Source organism: Cylas formicarius, unplaced genomic scaffold (assembly GCF_029955315.1).
Source record: "Cylas formicarius isolate icCylForm1 unplaced genomic scaffold, icCylForm1.1 PGA_scaffold_6__28_contigs__length_40554024, whole genome shotgun sequence".
In the NCBI taxonomy this organism is placed as follows: Eukaryota; Metazoa; Arthropoda; class Insecta; order Coleoptera; family Brentidae; genus Cylas; species Cylas formicarius.
The window spans coordinates 40,417,079-40,438,964 of record NW_026844347.1 but is presented as its reverse complement, the minus strand read 5'-3'; the positions used below and the strand labels follow the sequence as shown (position 1 = coordinate 40,438,964).

Sequence of the window (21,886 nt, the reverse complement as noted above, 5' to 3'; positions counted from 1 at the left end):
CTACTTGCAGAAAATTTCGCGGGCAATTTAGGAAATATTATAGACGAACGTCCTCTGAGTAGAAGTTTTCTTTGGCGGTACCGGTGTGTGGTTGACGGTTTTCTTTGTTTCACTGCTTGCTTCAACTTCATGAGGTCGACCATAACTAAATCACAAAACAAATTAAATGTTTCGTTAAACTACAGGAAGGTTTTGAAAAAGAATTAAATATTATAAAATATTGGAAAGGGCTGACATAGATCAATAAATTGTGAAAAGCCGAACTATCGTTCGTTCTAAAAAGTGTCTATTCTTCGGAAGGAAGTTGATCTTTGCCGTCATGCACTCCCTATAAATATTGCAGATATTGAGTAATTTTATGGCACGAAAACGGCTATCATAGACCAATAAATTGTTAAAATCCGAACTATGGCTTGTTTTAATTTTTCAGAAGAGACGAACAAGAAGGGGGTCGATATAAGATATACTTTACTATCTCTTACGGTCGTCTTTCAAAATTATTTCATGTTTAAAAAATTTACTATTTGTCTATTTTTCATTCCCACAAAGTAAATAATGAAAGTTTATGAAACTATGTTCCTAATTTCTTCCCAGTTATAAATTTAAAATACCAAATAAAAGTCTAGTCATGTCTTATATGGAGTTGAGTTTTCAACTCTCCTCGTATTTCTCTTGGAGCTGAGTGTATTTTTGTAAGACATCCCCCGAAAACATCTTTGGTCATTTTGCTTGACATTTCGCTAGATTTGCGTAGTGTTTTTAATCGTCAGTTATCGACAAGCAAATCAAAACAAAGCGATTAGGCTGGTTACTGGTGTAACCACGATAACAGGAGAAGTTCCGTCCAGAAGGCGCTGTGGGAAATCTTAAATTTTCCAATGCCAAGTTTGTCTAAATCCACAGTGGAAATTATTAGAGAGAAGAGCAGAGCTAAGGTGTAATTCTGGGTTCAATGACTTGGACTGAGATAGTTTTACGGCTGTGTAAACAAGAGAGTTGATAACCGATGATTTTTGGGCCGGATGGTGATGTGCCAATGCATTAAGGTATCGGGCTGTATGCGTAGGTTTTCTGTAAGCACAATGATCTAATGTTAAGTCTGATTTCATTGGTAAAACGTATGTTAGGGTGTATGAGGTCAAATAACAAAAGTATCATCGACATCGAATCGTTTCCACAATTTTGGTTTTAGATAAATATATTCGCGATGACTGGTGATAGTGGAGAACCCATAGCTATTCCCTACGTTTGTTCAAAAATTTGACCGATATTAATAATTATAATTAAGGTGATAAGAAACTTTGTTGGAGCAGATTTAACTTCCCAAGTAGTTGCACGTAGGAGTCGGCCAATCAACAGACGGAACCAGTACCAGTTCAGTAGCTCGGAGTTTGAAGTGAGACAGTGAAATTCTCTTTTGTGATCTCCCGATTTAATTAAATTAGCAGATTGGTGCTCTCGGTTTATGAAATCCCCTGCAAGACAACTCCAAGTTAGAGTAGAAACATGATTTGAAGTATTTGAAAAAGGAAGATCTGACTTGTCGAATGTTTTCAACAACTCCTGAGCTAGCCTGTAGCATATCTTTACTATCGCGCACTACCTATAAATATTGCATAGATTGAATAACCCTATGGCTAAAATTAGAACTACCATTTGTCCTAATAATGTATAAGACATGCTTTACTACCTTTACTAGTAACCCCATGGCTACCGCACCTACGAAACGGCTGTCATAGTGCAATAAATTGCGAAAATATGAATTGTCGTTTGTTCTAAAATTGTACAGTCTCAGAAAAGACGAAGAAGAATAAGATATTCCTCACTATCCTTTCTACTACGCCTATAAATATCGCGCATATTGAGTCACCCTACGGCAGCAAGGCGCAGTTTCCACCTCCCTTAATATCGACGAAATAAATTTTCGCAAATGGGCAAGATTTGTCTTCAAACTGTGAAAGTGGCGGGAAAATGTAGTTCGTATCTGCGAATATTTACACGGCATATTTTCAGAGTCTTCACGGGCTCACGTTTGGCCCGCCATCTTTTTAAAAGCAAACACGCTCTTTTATTTTCAAACGCCCATTTTCGACTCGGAAACGCGGAGGAAAAGGAAATCGCGCGAACGGGCTCCGAACAATTGCTTTTGTGCGAGAAAACACGCTTTGTTGTCGAAAATAACAGTTCGTCATTTTCGTCCCGCGAGCAGACACTCGAGATTTGCGTCCTCGATGCAAATGAGAGCAACATCGGGAAGACTATTAGTTTTTCTTCGACTCGAATGCCGACTTTTCTACGCCTATTATTTCCGACTGCCTCGGTCCGAACGAGAACTTAATTACGTTTACCGGAGGATATTGAAACGTTAGGGCGATATTTTTGATTAATTGCGTTTCGGGATCAAAGAAAAGGGTCCGTCTAACAGTTAGCCTCGTCGGAACAACAATAAATTTTAATTGTGCTGTCGAATTTATACGCGATTTGACTGCATGGATGACATGCAGATTTGTTTGCCTGGTTAGTGATCGGAAAATCCTCGATGTTCTTAGAACATCGTGGGTTAATTGATTTTCTAATCACTAGCAGCTACTAATACTGTTATACGTTCTTTAGAAAGTTTTCCAGCCACACAGTTTTCGATTCGAATTTTAAGAGTTTTATCTGATGTCATTTTGTAAAAAATATCAGTATCGTCGCATTAAAAATGTCGTCAGCAGGGTACTTTTCTGCTAGTTTTGGCCACGTCTTCTCCAGCCAATCGTTAGTATCCATAATTTATACCATGTCTCTGTTTGAACTTCCCCAACCGTCCTTCCGAAGCCTCGAAATCGATAATGCCGAGCTGTTCAGCAAACTTTCTGCTTTTAGTTTTACGATAGATCCAGACATTGCATTGGAACCACTGCAACATTGCCCGATCCAAATCTCCAAATTTTGGCTTTCTTAGTTTCTTATTAGAGCTGCCTGCCGCTTCAGCCTGAATGATTTTTCCATTGCACTTCCAAATCGTGGATACAGTCGACTGTGTAAGTCCGTATCGACGTCCCACATCACTTTTCTTTTCTTCCCGTTCTATCTGCCGCATTAAAGCTAGAGATAAAATTTTTCGATTAAGTGTGCCCTTTTTTCTTTCGATATAGAGAGTGAGAAGTTCGTTATACAGAGTGGATTAATACATAGATTTGTATGGAGACCTAATAGTACAACAAGTTGGTTTTTGTGTTGTTAGTCGATTCTGACTACCTGACGTATCTAGGAAAAACAAAAAAAGGTTTTTATCGATTAATTATCGACATTTAAAAAAATATTGGAATAACCAAAACTAACCAAAAACAATTCAGCAAAATTTTGTTCATTTTCGAAAAATAACCTCGAAGTTCCTTTTTGAGGGGCTTTATTCTTCTTGTAAAGTACCCCAATGAGTTGAAGCGCCGCCAACTCCACCTGCGTTCAGTAAATTCTGTTTGGTGCAGTGCACCTTCTGCCCTAACGAGAGTGAGACAATCTCTTTAGCTTTGGGGTATTGGACTATGAAATTACCTACTATGAGCGCCCATGCTGGAAGATTGCTAAAGTGTAGTAAAATTAAACGACAAAGGTATAAAAGGAATGGCTTCAACACTTTAGTTACTTCTACTTTCCTCCGGGAAACTTGAATTTTTTTAATGGATTCTGTCCGATAAATGATCGATTGAGATACACAACGTATGAAATTTTATTTCTCAAACTTTTTAATTTTCGTGAGGAAGTCGAGTTCAAAGTGATTTTCTAAAAATATCGATAAATTATCGATCTACATTTTGACTGTAGGCGAGGTTTTAATTTTATTGTGAGGCGGAATTCAATGTAAAAGTAAATTAAATTTGCTTCCAATATTATTTCCTTTAAATATCGATAAATTATAGACGACTTATCGATAAAACCTATTTTCTCCTATATTTGACCGCCTGGGCGGGCTAAAAACGTTCCTAATGAAGAACCATCCTTTTTTGAGAGTACTTTTATATTGACTTCGGGAAAGATGAATTTTTTTTTGAGTTAAGATAATTGTTCACCCTAGCAGTTTATGTTCTTTTTCTTTCAATTAGATTTACCACCGACGAAAGCAATTTTTTTTCTCTCAATTGCTTCACGAATTTGAAATTCTTTGTTTGTTCTCTGCAGTTGGTAACTTTTCGACGAAACCTCTTTCCGCATCCCACTGAGATCGGTTTGATGCGTTTCGCGCTCTCCCAAGTCCATATACGGTTTTAAGCGAAAACTTTAAACTTCGAGAGAGGCGATAACGACCGTTTTGTTGACGGGAAAAGTCGCGCAGTCCGTAAATTTTTACGGCGCTTTAACTGGCGCTAAAAAGTTCGAACTGTCGAAAGTTATAGGGAGTCTACGTCCGACTCGTAAACCGGCGAATGAAATAAGGACGCTTTTAGCGCCCGCTTGTTTGTCCGGTTCTTCGAACGGGCCCGTGCTAGACGCTGCCATTAAAGTATCTAGGTAAACAATTTTTCAAGACGGGAGAAAAAAAGGACTTCGTTTCTGCCTTCCGCCTGTGGACTGTGCCGATCATATAGCTATCAGATATTAATAATAATAACAAGAAGAATCAACTTTATTGTATTACAAATGAAGAAGATACTAAATTCTATTACAAATTAAGTATTAATAAAATACTTCAGAAAAAAGTCTTTTAGATGGTAAGGTTTAAACATACTTAGATTTGCAATTTCTTTTACATTATTTAGCAATTTTTTATACAATCTTTAATTTTCATTTAAGGTTCTGGTGTTGTACCTGCAGTTCGAAGAGCTTTCTAATTAAAAAAAAATATTAATGTTTCATAAATATATATAGCGCATATTGAAGGGTCCCGTTTTGCACCACGAAAATTTTCATTTTCATTTCATCAGATCATCATTTTTAAAGTTTTATGTTCGTATGGTTTGCAACAACAGAATTTATTTAGCAAATAATCGATATGTTCAGATCAATCGAATTTATATTTAATATATTTTTATATTTATATATGTTTTATATTTATATGTCTGTCTTTGTTACAAAAATGGTAAATAGAATTGGACCAATAATACCACCTTGTGCTATGCCCAGAATCGTGAAGAATCGGTAACCAGATTTTTTTGAAATACCCTGTATATTATTTTTTAAAAGAACTTAGAATAGGTACGTGAAAAAAGAATAAAATAGACGTATTTAAGCGTTTTTCGGAAAAGTTAACATTTTTTTAAACTAACAAATATCCTTATATTTGAAATTTGGGTTCTTAAAAATCCATTTCTTGCGGTACCTCTAACACCTTAACATTCCTCTTTATACCAAAATTCAGCTTTTTACTTCAAGCGGTTTGAAGATGATCGTGAGTAATCCGTGAAGCAATTTTTTGAAACACCCTGTTTAATTATTTAAAAAATCTTAAATTGTAAAAAAATAAATATCAATGTTCAGGTAGGTACACCTTGTTTGATTATTTTTTTGGATGTAGGTTTCATTATTATTATAAAAATTTTCTTTTAGTTCAAAGTAATTTTCACGTTTTTTTTAATGAACATTTTCTCAGTGTACATTGGGGACCAACGTCGGGTGCCATTTGCCACTTTTTGTCGCTTCTGTCTGTCAGCAGTGTTGCCAAATGTACCACTGGGATTAAAAAAATCCTTTTTATTTCACAATTTTGGAGACACTTTCGTAATCGGTTTTCTTCAACTTTGGCGAAATTAATTACTTCGGTTTCCGGTCCGACTTTTTTAATATCGAGGTTTTACTCGGCGCCGGATTAAAAGTGAGCGTCGATCCCGATCCCCGAAAATATAAATTGGCTTTCGAGTTTGTTTAGCGCCTAATTACGCGCTCGAGAGAGCTTTAATTCGGGTGGCGGCCAAAAAAAAAAGGAAATTTTATTTTAATGAAAGCTAGCAATGTGGCTGTGTGATATCCTTAAAAACCTTTAGTTGAAACGCCGTTTTCGTGGGCAAAAAATGGGTCAACTATAACCGAAACTGGTTTTAACAGTCGTTCTCAATTAGTTTTATACTTAACTAGTTAAGTCGTCCCATAATCCATATTTACTTTTAAAAACTTCTTACAAAAGTGAAAATGTTTTGCTTCACTTCGAAAAAGAATTGGTCATGCCCTACCAAATTAACAAGACTATCATCCTTACATCCTGAACTGGATATGATCCATAAAAATGCAGGAAATCTACAAATAAATTAAAACAGTATTCCAAAATCGCTAAGTCTCTTCAAAAATTGAGCATATTGAGCATTAGCAATATTTTCAAACTCACCAGTTAGCGTATAGAGAGATTAACCTTTTACATTAATACATTTACAGGCTTTACATTAATACATTTTTTATTTATATTCTAATTAAAATATTTCTTTGATAATGACAATTATAGACAATTTTCGACTAAAAATATAATAATAATAATAATATTTTACTTAATATATTTCCTAAAAAAAATATTTAGTCAATAATAATAATTATATATATTTTTTACTTAGATTATGTCCTTAATATCAATATTAATTATAAAGAAAATTGTACTTAAAATAAATATCTCCTTTATGGTAAATATTATAGACCATATTCTATTGAAAATATTAACTTAATAATAATGCTACATATTATTATTGACAATAATTAATAAATTACTTTAATAATAATTATTCTACTTTAAACTTCCAAATATTTCCTTAATAATAATTATTACAGAGAATATTGTACTTATAATATATAATCAATAGCAATTATAATGGAGAGGGCCTAATTAATTTGTGGCACTTAATTGACGTATACATTTAATTTTGTTACGAGTTTATGCAGTATTTCAAAAACCAGCGTGTTAATGTGCGTTTTCCAAAGAGCTACTGTTATGAAAAACCAATAATAAAGCATAATTGTGATTTTTGTGGTCCAAAAAATTCTTTTTGAAAAATATATACGTCACGGGTTTCAATAAATTCGATTCAAAAATTTTCGAACTAAACGTCATATCTCGATTTTCAAAATGTCTCCCTAACAATGCGTTTCCGTTTTCAGATATATCGCACGGACTTCTAGAAACAACGTCGGCCATTTTATTTTTAGGAGCACTTTAAATGCATAGCTTCGGGCGAGTCGTTGCAGTTCGCGCTTTTTTCCGCCCGCCGAATTATCTCCTTTATTCGCGTCTTTAAGAACAAACAGCACTCTCTCTCTCTTTTTCTATCTCCGCGATCCGAGAGGTTTAACATGACCGTCGTTGGGATTCCACGTGACGGCCCGACGCTGGTCAAGTGGCTGCAGTTTATGTGAGCGCACGGACTCGAATCCGGCAATCCTGGCGGCCAAAATGAAACTGTGGAAGGTGCTGGCGCGGAACAGTCACGTGTACAGCGGAGCGGTAGCGGGACAAGGCGTGCCTAGCACCCCCAAGCTGCAGAAGGTGCCCGTCATCGAGCTACATGGTAAGTGGAAGCTTCTACGCGGGTCGCTGCAAGTCTTCTGTTATTTTATTATTTGGCCTCATGGTCAACAATCCCTAGTAGATTTTCTTAGACATTTAAACTCTATACACCCTAACATACGTTTTACCATTGAATTAGATATTAATAATACATTCCCATTCTTAAATATGCTTATCAATAGAAAATCAGATCTAACATTGGGTCATTGTGCACACAGACCTTAACCAACTCTCTTGTTTACAGAGCCGTAAAACTATCTCGGACCGAGTCACTGAACACAGTATTAAAACGCCTTACCTCTGCTCTTCTCTCTAATAATATCCACAACAAAGATATTAAATACGCTTCACCACAACCTGACAATAGTAACGAGGCCGAAAGCAATCCTACACTTGCCACTGTCGTCCTTTCTTACATTCAAAACATCACTGACAACATATCAAAAGTTCTAAAGAAACATAACGTCAAAACTACTTATATTCATTTTGCTTAAACTAATGACGACCAGTGAAATTTTCTTCTGGAATGTTAAACTTCAATGGATAAAGCGTGTGACCGATAAAAGAAATGATTTTTTTTTACCAAGAATCATGCATTGTGAATCTTAAGGAGTCCGTAGAGACGAGAAATTTTCTGTATTTCTGTCATAATTAAAATGTTATGCGCGAGAGTTTACCATTATTCGGTGCTAGTCTGTTGTCCTCGCAGTATAAGTGCAATCCAGTACGCAAAATCTATTGATTTATCGATTTTAAATTATTATGCACAACTATATCTGGGTCGGTGCAGGTTCGCTCACCCTATAGATAACCCCGCTTATGGGAACCGTTTGTCCGTTGGCTCGGCGAGCGTGATGATTAAATATGCTCTCTTAATTACTTTTTGCGGGAGCTTTAACATCCGAAGGGGTCATTAGCGTGACGGATCGAAGAAACACTCGGCAGGAGGCACAGTGAACGACTCCGTTTAATGTGAACCAACAGTCGCTCCGTTGTATCTGCGAAACCGATCGAAAAGTCGCGGCGGGTCACTGATTCAAAGGAAGCGATGCTAATGAAATATCGAGACAAATGCGCAGGTTTCTGTTGTATTGGTAGATTTTTCCCCTAAACCAGATACCTAGACGTAGCAACATATTTCCAAGTAGGCCTTGGCTGCGTATTTGGGGCTGCTAGTGAGGAAAGTAAGAGGTTAATTCTTCTTTTTCTTCTTCTTCCATAATACTGTCGTTCGTGGCTTCTCAAAACAGTCTCTTTGTCGAGAAGAATCGCTTTTTCAAGCGCATAAGTGGCTGTCCCTCATTATTCTCAAGTTTTCCATTTGCAAGTGCTGCTGCATTATTCCCTAAATGTCGCGAAAAGTTGGTATATGTTTTTTTGCTTCTTCAAAAAATATTTGGTACACTTATTTTTGGAGTTATAGCGATTTTTCAGATGTCATATTTACGTTTTAGAGAACTTTTGTATTCCTGAGTCGAACTAATTATAATTAAAAATATTAAGCATTCGATAAAAAATACAGTGCCTAAACTTGGCACTGTGGTCCTTCCTAACATTCAAAATATCACTGACCACATATCAAAAGTTCTAAAGATGTATAACGTCAAAACCAGATTTACCACTTGTCGAAAAATCTCTTATCTTCGATCCGCCAAAGACAAAATTCCAATTGAGCATTTGCATTTTGCAGCATTTTATGCATATTCGAAAAACTATCAACTAGGCTCAAAGAATACGAAAGAGCCTTACGACTACGACAAATAAACTCATCAGCTGCCGAACACAATCACGAAAGCGGACATAAAATTTGATTCGATAAAACGAAAAATCCGAGAATCCATAGAAATCTGTTAACAATCTAACGATTTAACCGCGACTCAGATCTTTATCTGTCAGCAATACGGTAATCAGTCATCCGAGACGGTGTTTATGCTCCTCATTTAGCTCCGCGAGTCAGTTTTCATTCAACCTCTGAAAAAGCCAACAGGATGATTGGCGAAACGTTAGCTAGTTCGAAACGTATAGTAAAAGCAATTATTCGTCCACAAATGGAAATATGTCAGAAAGAAAGAAATATACCTGGCCCAGCTCTGCCTTGCCACTCGAAAAACTTTTAAACAAAATTGACCACAACTGAAAAACATGATTTAAGTGGTCGGTTTTTTTGACATGACGATTTAGCTCGCACAAGCAGCTCAAACTTTTGTATTTAAAGTTTTGGTCTATTGTACAGGGTCTTCGTGATATTCCGTGCTATATTAAGAAATGTAATGAGTGTCACAAATTTGCAGCTATCAGCTGACACCGACATTTAAACTGTTGATACTGTTCCGCATCGAAGCATTTTTAAAAAAATAATTTGGATTACTTTGAGTCCCAGGGAAAAAATATTTTATCGAAGCCTTTAACCAGTGTGCAAGTGTTTTTTTCAAATATATGCTGGGTTTTCCGATTAGAGACAAAAAATAAAGCGTCCTTCTCCATAGCAAATCAAAATTTGTAGAAAAAATGCTAATGTTGAGGTATAAGTGCAACAATCTATTTTATTTCCAAATTATAAAAACATTCCAGATACGTTTTGCTATGTGTGTGATTCTTGTGTGGTACAAAAATTTAGACGTAAAATTACTTCCCAGTTTAAAAAACAATACTACGCTTATTTTAAAGGAAACATTTGCTATTGTTTGTTACGTTTAAGACATTGGAATAATATTAATCACTACGATTTGTTGTCTCTCTGCCATATCTGCAGTGCAATTTCGTGGACATATTACTAAAAATTTCAAAAGGATTGCGTATCCGAACCTCAAGTTTGCAATTATTCCCGTGCCACATGGCCTAGAGGTCCCAATAAATGAGAATCCGGCCAATTTAGAAGAATATATCACCAGTTTTCCTGAACATGAAATAGACGAAGATACCCTTATTTGTTCAGAACTTAATGACTTTGGTTTACCTTGGGATCTTTCTGTTTCTGAGCACTCGAGGCAAAGTTGTTCTTTTGCACAACTGAAATGTTCTTGCTTCCCTACCGGTGCAAATGAAAAATTACAAGGACTATCGTTCGATGATTTGCGATACTTCCAAAATTGTGGGACCTCTACTAGGTCGGCAGTTAGATTTATTATTATTATTATTAGATTAATTATTATTATTAGATTAATTTATAAGCTTCGCGTTTGGTTACGATAAAGATATTGAGATGCGGTTCTTTGCACACTTGTTTGACCATAGTAAAAAAAATATTTTTTCATTATGTCCGAAAGCGCCATCTGGTGTGGTACTTAATCGCAATAACTCGTAACAAAAAGCAACCTTCAAACAAGGTATGAGTCCGATGCATCCGTTATTCTATAACAAAGAACGTTATAATAGAGGACACGCCCTATCGGTATATGTCGTATCCGGACCGCACTTGTGCACGAAAGCTCACGATTTTCTTTTATTATTTATTTATTACCTTTCCCGAATGCTCCGAAAGGTCGATGTGCTTATATGCTTTTACATTGTTTGTGTATTATAACGTCGAAACTCGACGCCCGTACCGCATCTTTGTAAAAATATAGACAGATTGCCCCGTCCGCAGCGATAATTAGATATTATAAAAACAAGAAACGCGATACCAACATCCCCCACGGTATGGAACTCTAGCGGAGAGAGAAACGCGGATGCGGTGTTGCCAGATGTTTTTATTTACATACATACATTGGAGACACCGGACGAAAAATATCAACTAGGCTCATATAGACAACCTTACAATCTTAACCGCGACTCAAGTCTCTATCTGTCACCAATATGGGAATCAGTCATCCGGGATGGTGTTTATGCTCCTCATTTAGCTCCGCCCCCCTCAAACAATATTAAAGCAGGTACAGAGTAAAATGGGAGCCAGTTTCAGTCAAGCTCTGAAGAAGCCAACAGGATGATTGGCGAAACGTTAGCCAGTTCGACTCAACAAAGACCGACCCAGGAGGAATCCAGAAGTTTTGTAAAAAGTATTACGGTAGCCCGCGGAAGTTTCTTTGAAAAATTAAGATCTTTTTTGAGTTGACGATATGATCCGTCTATAAGAATATCTCGAATCCTTTATGTGGATTTAGAATTACGATGTCGGGATTAGATTTTATACATTTTAGAGCAAAGTTTCCAGGTTTTGGAATATTACATTTAGGAGCTTTCAGGTCGAATTTTATTAACTGTTTAAGACGGAAGCTTGTTTAGGATAGACTCTTCATTTCTTCACTTCTTTTGGGATCATACCTGCGCAAGGACCAAGGTGGAACGACTAAATTTCTGAATGTGATGCTGGGTAGAAGCTAAACGAAGATGGAAGACTAGCGTTTACGAGGATTATTAAGCAAATATCGGGTATATGGTTTCTAGAGAACTATCGAGTTGTTCGGCAACTTGGTTCGCAAATAAACCTCCCCCGTCATATTTCGAAAATTTATTAGCCCGCGTCGCGCTTGTTAACTCGGAGATTTCAGATTATAAATTAATTTACGGAGAGACAGAGAAAGCGAGGCCTCTAATTGCCGAGACGTCGCCGTCGCAGAATTAAGACCCTCGAAGATGATTGAATTATGCTAATTATATCGCTCGGGGCGAACATGGCCGAGGGGATTCAAAATAATACGGAGATAGCGGTGCTGAGTTTTTTTTTATAGCGAAACATCCGCTCCTCGAATAGAGTCACACGGCGGCCATAAAGTATCGCGTCGCATCAAAAATTAAACGGTTTGCCACGCGATGCAACTGCATATGGATGAACGCGGCATCCTGAATACTGAAATAGGAAACCATGAGGCGCTAGGCTGCACCGGCAGAGACACCAAGTGTCGTTAATACAAGAATATTTCGCGGAAAACTCGGTGGGCATGTGAGAACCCCGAAAATATCGCTTTTATTCGATGAAAAGGAGTTTAATTTTTATAGGTAATGAATTTAAGGCCAGTAAAATGCGTTTTGAGAATGATAACAGGGAAATTCATGACATTAACGATATTTTTATTCGTTATTGTTATATGTTATTAAACGCACTTTAATTAGAGTTAAATAGGCGTAATTTAATAGAAGAAAAAGTAACCATAATCAGGTAGCATTATGCAGGAAACAATTAAAAGTATCCAGCACCAGGAGCTCCGGGAAAGCGACGAAGAAAGTTATTTTCCAATAATGGAAAAAGTGATACGGACTTTTATCTATATGTTAAAATTGAAAACGCTATTTCCTTAGAATGTCAGCAATGTCAGAAATGAATTTTGCTATCGTTTAAGATATTGTCGAACTGTTTGTTAATGGAGGGCTGTTTCGACATTTACTTAAAAAATAACGTTTATTTTAAAAAATGTTATTTTTATTATAATTAATAATAATATAAAACTTGAGGATCAAATTTATAGCCGCTCCTTGAAACTTTTTTGTTGCTTAAACCGCCATTTAAATGAAATTCATTCCAAGAATGCCTTAAGGGACAAGGACGTCTTAAAAACCGAGCAAGAGTTTAATACTAAGAAAAACATAACGATATACCCTCCATACTTAGTGTATTTTACCATAAATTTTACCGGGGATTACCTATAATCAATGCATCACAGCGGTATATAAGCAGGTGGTAATATAATCTTAATGACCGGTGTAGGGATATAAATTTCAATTTAACAGGGGAGACCCATTTAAATCCAATCGATCATTGTGTATTTAACCCCATTTCTCTGGTTACTAACTTTCGCGTCCTCTCTTCCAGTCGCACAGTGGTGGCAAAAATTGAATTCCCTGTCAAAGCATTGTTGGATTTGCACCAAAATTGATATGTGAGGTTTGACAATCTCTCTGAACCCTAATACGTTCAAAAAATGTCATTTACAAGATGGCGGCTGACGTTTGGTCAATTTGACAAAAAAAATGCCTTCTGAAAAAATCCGTGTGAAAATTTTCAAATTGGCCCATGTAATGTTGGAATATGTCATAAAAATAATGGCCAATGGAGGGAAGGGGGCGAGGATTAATTATAAGGGTTATGTTGAGAAAGAAAATTTATTAATTTTAATTATCACAGACGTATTCCTTTTGTAGGTTCTAGCTTTGTAGAACCTCATTTAATTGCTTTTTGGTATAATCTTCGTGAAAATAAATGTCGTTATTATACATGTAGTTTTGGATTGTTGCTTTGTGTCACATGAGGAAGGGGTTTTAGTCAACTGTTTACTGTGATAATTTGCATTCTCCATTACAATTACGCTATTACGAGTAATGTTTGAAACTAGTTTGTTTTTAAACCAACTTTCAAATAAATCAGCGGTGGTGTCTTCATGGTAATCCAAAGAAGAATCTTTAATATTTTTCGCAAACAGAGAAAGTCCATTTGGAGTCCAACCATCTTTAGAGCCAGCATGCAAAATTGTTAGTATTATATCTTGATCACTTTGATCTACACTCGAGGAAATGTCAGCATCGCTTCTTTTTTTCCTCGCTAAAAATAAAATTTACATACCCGATGGAGTTGGTTCCATAATACAAAATACTACGAAATAATTGAGTCCCAATTAGTTCACCTTATTTTATAGAAAAATACTGAATGACAACTACAATTAAGGTGGTTAAAATATTTAAGGACCCTCTTCTACCTGACGCTTTCATTGGAATTCCCAGAATAGCAATTTAAGCGATTTAACTATGGCGTTAAAACATCGGGACTTAATAAACCTAATTCGCGGATATAGACCCTCCGGCCGATGCAAATTCCGGCCTAATAAACCTCCCGGCAATCCCATTTCAACTTGGTAACGACGTAAAGTTTGCTCCGTCCTGCGACGAAGGTAAAGAGTGGGGGGAAAGGGAACGCGGGTCGAAATTTTCCCGAGAGAGTAACAAACAACGACACAGAAAAAACAAATTCTTAATCGTACTCGATTTAAATGTACGTATTTCTAAACTAAGAATTTCGATATGCTTGAATAATGAATATGATATTTTCTAGATACGTTCTTCATTGTGGTAAATGGCCTGGCTTTAAAATGTTTCAAAATTTCATTCCTAAATTACAAATTCCACTTCTGAGATTGCGTCGTCGCTTAGAGACGTAATTTTAGAATGAAAAACAATATACTTATTTCGAAAATGTACTATTTTCTGTTTTAAACTACCCAATAAAAAAGTCTATAAAATAATCATCTCAAATGGAATTTTGCCTTTGACATATCGACGGTGATAAGAGATTCTTCGACAAGTGGTAAATCTGGTTTTGACGTTATATTTCTTTAGAACTTTTGATATGTGGTCAGTGATGTTTTGAATATAAGGAAGAACAACAGTCGCAAGTGTGGAATTGCTTTCGGTTTCATTGCAATTGGAAGGTTGTGGTGAAGTGTATTTTGTGATGGAACGCTTAATAACTCTAATGTGGAAATTATCAAAGAGAAGATTAGAGGTAAGGTGTTTTAATTCTGGGTTCAATGACTCAGACTGAGATAGTTTTACGCCTCTGTAAACAAGAAATTTTCTATTGATAAGAATATCTAAGAATGGGAGATTGATATTAGTTTCTATTTAAATGGTAAATGCTAGCCAGTTTCACTCAAGCTCTGAAGAAGCCAACAGAATGGCGAAACGTCAGCAAGTTCGACTCAACAAAAACTCATTAGGAATCCGGAAGTTTTGTTAAAAGGATAGCCCGTGGAAGTTTCCTTGAAAAATTAATTTTCTATTTCATTTTTTTCATGAATTCCTGTTGTTGTTGTTGTTGTTCTTTTTTGCAATAAAAAAGAGGAAATTGTCCAGTATAAAAACTTTCCTTTAATGGTACTCGGGTTGACAATGTGTGACAGACGTAAATCCTCTTTGGGGTCCCCCAAGGGTCCGTACTCGGCCCTGCATTTTTTATAGTGTATTTTGCTGATCTATGCCGTTTTTTGGGGTCTGTCAAGTGTGCTTTATTTGCGGACGATACCAGTTTTACCTTATATGAAAACTATCCTCCAGCTTGTTCTTCCGTGACAGTGTGTATGTATTTCATTTCCACATATCATATGGCACAATGTTATGGGGAAACTCTGTCAACGCTGTTCAAATATTCGGGTGTACGAAACCAATATTAAAGTGTTGCTTATTGAAAATTGTTTCTATAGTGTGGACGAGTATGCCATTAAAATAAAAAAACTAAATTAAAATCCTTGGCTTACTGAAATGTGTGAAGATCATAGCATACTACCTTGCACCTTCCGTACGATTTTTATAGTACGTCTTGGTGTTACATTTGTATTGTTCACTACTGTGTTATTTATAAATTATGTTTTTTTTACGCCCCTGTACTTTTTACATTTTGTTTTAGTATTTTACAATTAATTACAATTCATCTTCTTCTTCTCTTCTTCCTTAATTATTAACATTCGATTAGAAAACGCTCCGTGTCTTAGTATATAATTATTCTGATGGACGACAAAAACTCAAAAAAAAAAGAATTTTTTTCCGAGATGTTTGACCACCGTTATCACGCCCGACCCGGGGCAAATTAAATTTGCAGTCGCCAAGGGCCGTTAATATTAAGGGTTGTTTTGTTTACCCGTTACCGGATGAAGCGATCGTTTCACCTCGTTTTGAGTGGAATAATAATTCACGAGACTGCGGGCCTCAAAGGCACGAGGGGGAGGGGGATGAAAACGTTGTTAATACGAGCCGGCGCTAATGGCCGCTTTGTTATCGAATCAATTTTCCTTTGGAGGCCTAAAACAAACGCGGGGCCTTATTGTAGCTCTTCCATTAACATCGGCCGAAAATTTCGCCGTGGAAACTCGCAAGATTTATGGCGCGAATACGGAAAACATCGGATCTTGATAAGGCGCGAGGGGGGGGGATTTTCGCTCGATTTTTTGCCGAATACGGGGGGCTTTTATCTCGGATTCGATCTAGAGCAGAAACGAGAAACGTATCAGACTTTGGAACGTATTTTTTTGTCGTGTCGTTTGATAAAAACGCACTTTTCAATTTTCGTCAAGGGAAACTCGCGGTTACGAAAATCCGGATCCCATACGGCATGGAAAAAAGCCGATTTTCCATCCTCGCTATAATTTTGTTTACCTGAGGTGCAAAAAACGATCTAAATCTGCCCTGGAAGGTGCTGCTAATGAAAGAAGCCTTGCTACTGGTAAAACTCGGACCCCAAGAACAGAAATCCTGCTTTTTCGAAAGCCGAAGACCGTGGTGTGCAAGGCAAACACAAGATTTACGTAAATAATAACGGTACAAAATTATACATACTATAAAAATATTTTTGAAGAAAACGGTAGTATAATACGTCCAAAAATATAGTGCATTTATTGCTTTTACGTTTTAAGACCCTCGCAGAACCCTGGTAAAACCCATCCCGATAGATGTTTATTCTGCATTAAGTAGGTCTTGTCTGAGATGTACCGTAACGTATATTTGTGAAAACTAAGGGAGGAGTGTAAAATGAAGTTTTGATAGACTGCCAGTGTTCCTCGATCTTATAACTTGAAATTCTAGAATGTAACTCATTTGGTGGGATACTGGTATACACGAAATGCTCCTTAAGCCCGTTTATACGCAAAGTGAGGCAAGTAACAAGTAGAATTACTGTAACTAACTTCATTTTCGTCTTTGAGAATGTTTAATTCGACTTACGCGTAACCAAGATAAAAGAGAAATTAACGTTATTATCAGGAGTTCAGCGTTTTTTTTCTTTATCTCCTCAATCAATCGTTCCAAACCTACTTGGGTTTTTTGGGTTTCGGGAACACGAAAAAGTCGCGTGGGACCATATCCGGTGAATATGGTTCTTGAGGCATGATCGTGAATATGCTTTAGACCAAAAAGTTAGACACAGACAACTAACAAGTAACCAAAACTAACCCATGATTGGTAACCTTTTGGAGGATATCAGGATCATCATTAACATCATTTAGCAGCTGTTGGCTTTTACCGCTTATAAACATTTTTTTTTTTGCTTAAAGTATATTCACCATATCACCATATACGGTGTCAACATTTCAAGCATTTTGCAGCACTGTATTCCATTTTTTTTCACACCAGAAAATCACGTCCAACGCTTCTGTCCCAGAAAAAAAGTGAAACCTGCTCGAACTGACTCGAACTGTGAACATATGGTAGTGATATGTGTACCAACATAACAAAAAATATATCGAACGTACGTGGCCTGCCCAATTACAAAAGTCATCTTACTTTTTGAACACAACTCGTATATGGATATTAGCTTTAAACTTTATATTGTCGTGTGTGACATAACCGATCATTGTGTTAGCTAGTATTTCATTAAATAAAACAGACTAAAAAAGGTCCGTTAATTCGGTAAATAAAGTTTAGTTTTCATATTTCTATTTAAAAAGTTCATGGTTGTCAAGTTTTTTGTTAGTATATATTTTATTTGTATTTTGAATAAGTTGTAGTTTTTTAGTTAACCTATAAACTTTAAGTATTTATTTTTGTTATTAGGTACTGTATTGTTAGCAATAGGTTTTACTCGTAAATCTGGAGTATTATACCTTTAAGAGAAGTAGTATTATGTCTTTGCTAGTTAAAAAATACCTAATGTTGCCAACCTGATGTGGGCAGCTTTAAATTCAACAAGAATTTATACGGGTGTTATTTTGAACCTCGAATATCTCCAAAAGTAATTAAAATTTAAATATAAGATAAATTACAAATTTGCCTTATTTTTTGTCCTAGAATTGATATCTGAAAAAAATTATATTTGATTGATTTCACCCAAACGGCACCACCTATTTGGGACACCCTGTATAAGCTGATGCGCATCTGACAGACTGATTGAGTAGTGCATGATCTCCTTAGTCTGTGGTTAAATTTTCGTTGAAATACCTGGATCAGTAGCGTTACAACACAATTTGATAGGGGGCAAGCTAAATATGAAAAAAAAAAACATAATTTGTGGTTAAACTACGCAAAATTCGAATAGGAATTTCTTAAAAAAGTGACCTTTATTTTAACAAAAAATTCGAAAAATTTCTAAATATACATGGTGTTCCGTTTGAAATAACAAAGTTGTTGAGAGGGGGGGGGGACACTCTGTATCTTATCTCCTATGGGTTTTTAGATCCAAATTTTTATTTTAAACGACACACACACACATACACACACACCGGCTGCGATTTTTCTCTTCTCCTTTGTTTCCATTGTCAAGGGCGATCGGGAATATCGTCCCCGATTACGCGCCACTCGGTATATATTTAGATCCAATTCGTTCAATTACGACGGCCTTAACGAATTTCAATTGTCCGAGACGCTTGCTGTCTCGTTCCAATTATTCCGACGAGCAGTTCCGATAACGAATTCCTCAAATTGGAGAGGCTAATTGGCTAGTGCAGCGGCGCAACGTAATAATTCGGGCATCTCGAAAACACTTTTCGTACATTTCGGCGCATTATAAACGTCATCAAAATCGATTTCGATTAAATCACGAAGGTTTAAACACAACATCGAGTTATAAAATTATTCTTTCGGGATTCGGCTGCGAGCTTTTAATTGAAAACGCCGGTCCACTTAACGCACGCAAATAATAATTCGGTTGCGTTAATTTGTTTATACAACGCGGCGAAATTGTTTTGTTTTTTAAATATATATCGTTTCGAACTAAAAGAGTATAATACGTTTACCGAAGTTTTCGACCACGACAATTTTTTTTCAGTTTTTTACCATAAACAATAAACGGAATTCATGAAAATAATGAAATAGAAAATTAATTTTTCAAAGTAACTTCTGTAATACTTTTTATAACACTTGACTCGAACTAGCTAACGTTTCGCCAATCATCCTGTTAGCTTCTTCAGAGGTTGAATGAAAACTGACTCGCGGAGCTAAATGAGGAGCATAAACACCGTCTCGGATGACTGATTCCCGTATTGCTGACAGATAAAGACCTGAATCGCGGTTGTTTATAGATTTCTGTAGACTCGTCGATTTTTCGTTGGTAGAAAAATTGATTATATGCAAGAATTTTGGTTTTATCGAATAAAATTTTATGCCTGGTTTCGTGATTGTGTTCGGCAGCTGCTGATGAGTTTATTTGTCTTAATCTTAAGGCTCTTTCATGTTCTTCGAGCCTACTTGATATTTTTCGTCCGGTCTCTCCGATGTATTCTTTGCCGCATCCCAAATGGAATTTTGTGTTTGACGGATCAAAGATGTTGAGAGATTTTTGGACAAGTGGTAAATCTGGTTTTGACGTTATATTTCTTTAGAACTTTTGATATGTGCGTAGGTGATATTTTGAATATAAGGAAAAATAACAGTGCCAAGTGTGGGATTGCTTTCGGTTTCATTGCTATTAGAAGGTTGTGGTGAAGTGTATTTTTTGATGGAACGCTTAATATCTTTAATGTGGAAATTAGAGAGAAGAGCAGAGATTCTGGGTTCAATGACTCGGACTGAGATAGTTTTACGGCTCTGTAAACAAAAGAGTTGATAACCGATGATTTTGATGTGCTTGGTGTGTTTGTTTTAAATTCAACAATTTCTTAATATCCATTGGAAAACTTCTTCCTTGTTTAATCAAAATAAATGACAACCCATGGAGTTTTATTTTATTATTTTTTTTTATAGAAAAAATCCTTTGAGCATGCACCATCAGTGTATGATGAATGTTGACAGAAATAATGATATTTGATGAATACTGACCATGCGGTAACATATACACTACACTACCAAACTCTACTGTTTAGCAGAAACAAGTGCGAACGTGATAGTGTTGTGAAATCTAGTTCTGTAGTTGGTTTCAACTAGAGGGAAAATACTGAAATGGTTTTACGAGCTTTCAAATGAGAGATTGGATTTTATGCAAATAAAAGGTAAGCCACTGATTTGGCGATTTCAACTCCAACAAAGTGTTCTAATAAACACCTCGAAGACGAACTTTTTGCATTACTTAGACTGTGCGCAGTGTCAAGAACAGTTTTTGTCAGTGACGAAAGTAAAAGGTGGACTGACGATAGTTTAGAAACCTCTTTGAATCATCCAAACATCGATAGATTAGTTCAACTAATTGATTAGTTTTGGTTAGTTTTCATTGGTTTTGGTTAGTTTTGATTGGTTTTGGTTGGTTTTGATAAATTTTGGTTAGTTTTGGTTGGTTCCTCACAGATTTCTATATATTCGTGATTTTTCTTCGTCCTATCTGATTCAAATAAATGTTTTGTGTGGACATCAGTCTACTCCTCATAACATTGAATTGTGATTAAACGTATTCAGGATGTATATTTACATCGTCCGTCGTCGACATTGGAGGAATGTACTTCGACGGAAATTCGAATCGTGAAAAAGAATTAAACGTTTCTGCACGCTTAACAGCGCCATTTTAAATAATTAAACCCTACGTAATGCTATCTGCGAGGCGGCAAGATTTATCGAAAGTCTAGTTTCGGCTACGATTTATGGGAGGAGAGGTTGCCTTTCCGTTAAATTTATGTGTTTTCATCAAAGCGCCACGGGTCAGTGGCGTAGGGTGGGGCAAAGCGGCCCCCTTAAGCTTTTTATTATTTTTTGTGTCTTTTAACCATCAAGTCGATTATTTTCAAATCACTAAAACTAAATTTACCCGAATTTTGGCGAAGCTTCTGACCGTCGTGCTTCACTCTTCCCTATTTATAATGTTATATATAATAATTATAATTATTTATAAAAAAATATTTAATTAAAAGAAAAACGTTACTATTGAAAAATTTTTTGCTAGTATTTATAATATTTTCGAAAGCTCTGGCTTTAGGCTAATTCCAAAGAATTATACAAAAAAAAAATAAATTATTTATGATTCGGTTATTTAGATTTTTTTTTAAAATGGTATAACGCAAATGGCTAAAAACGTACAAGTAACCAGAATTTATAATTATAATAACGAAAAAAGTTTTATTTGGTTAATTTTTGCCCCACTCGCCCCCGTATATCGAAAATGCGGGTGTTTATTTGAAAAAAATACGGTATTATTTTATGGGAAAACAAAAATCGTATCAGCGACGTGTATATTTTTAATCGAGCTACTACTACGTTTTCCGGCCGGGTAAAACAACATTATTTTTTCGTTTACTTTTGTGATTACATTCGTATTTGCTTTCATATATCGACGGCGCAAAAAAATCCGCTCCCGTTGCGCGGCTTAAATATTCCATGATTGAGTTTTTAGCAAATGTTTGCGGGCAACTATAGATAATGGTTTTCGGGCGCAATTATCGAACTGCGGCGGTATTAAAAAAAAAAGCCGATGGCGATGGTCGTTTGGCGGGCCGGGTGGATTTGTTGCCTTGTAAAAACGCCAATTTTCCACTACTGATGATTTTTTACGTTTGCCAATACCGTTTACAAATCTCCTGGATTCGTCCGGCGTTCTTTACAAATCGAACCTGATGACGTTAAGAGGAGTTTTGACGAAAGCTGTCTATG

At 36.1% G+C, this 21,886-nt stretch overlaps 1 protein-coding gene across 2 annotated transcripts in view; it reads left to right on the top strand.

Moving 5' to 3' along the window:
* Window positions 1-21,886, top strand: part of LOC132702964 (glutamate receptor-interacting protein 1) — a 126,321-nt gene that overhangs the window by 13,917 nt on the left and 90,518 nt on the right. For both annotated transcript variants that reach the window (XM_060671898.1, XM_060671897.1), the window contains exon 2: window positions 7,060-7,466. In XM_060671898.1, coding sequence (XP_060527881.1) covers window positions 7,352-7,466 — 115 coding nt within the window. In that variant the 5' untranslated portion in view covers window positions 7,060-7,351. The remainder of the gene's footprint in view (window positions 1-7,059; window positions 7,467-21,886) is intronic.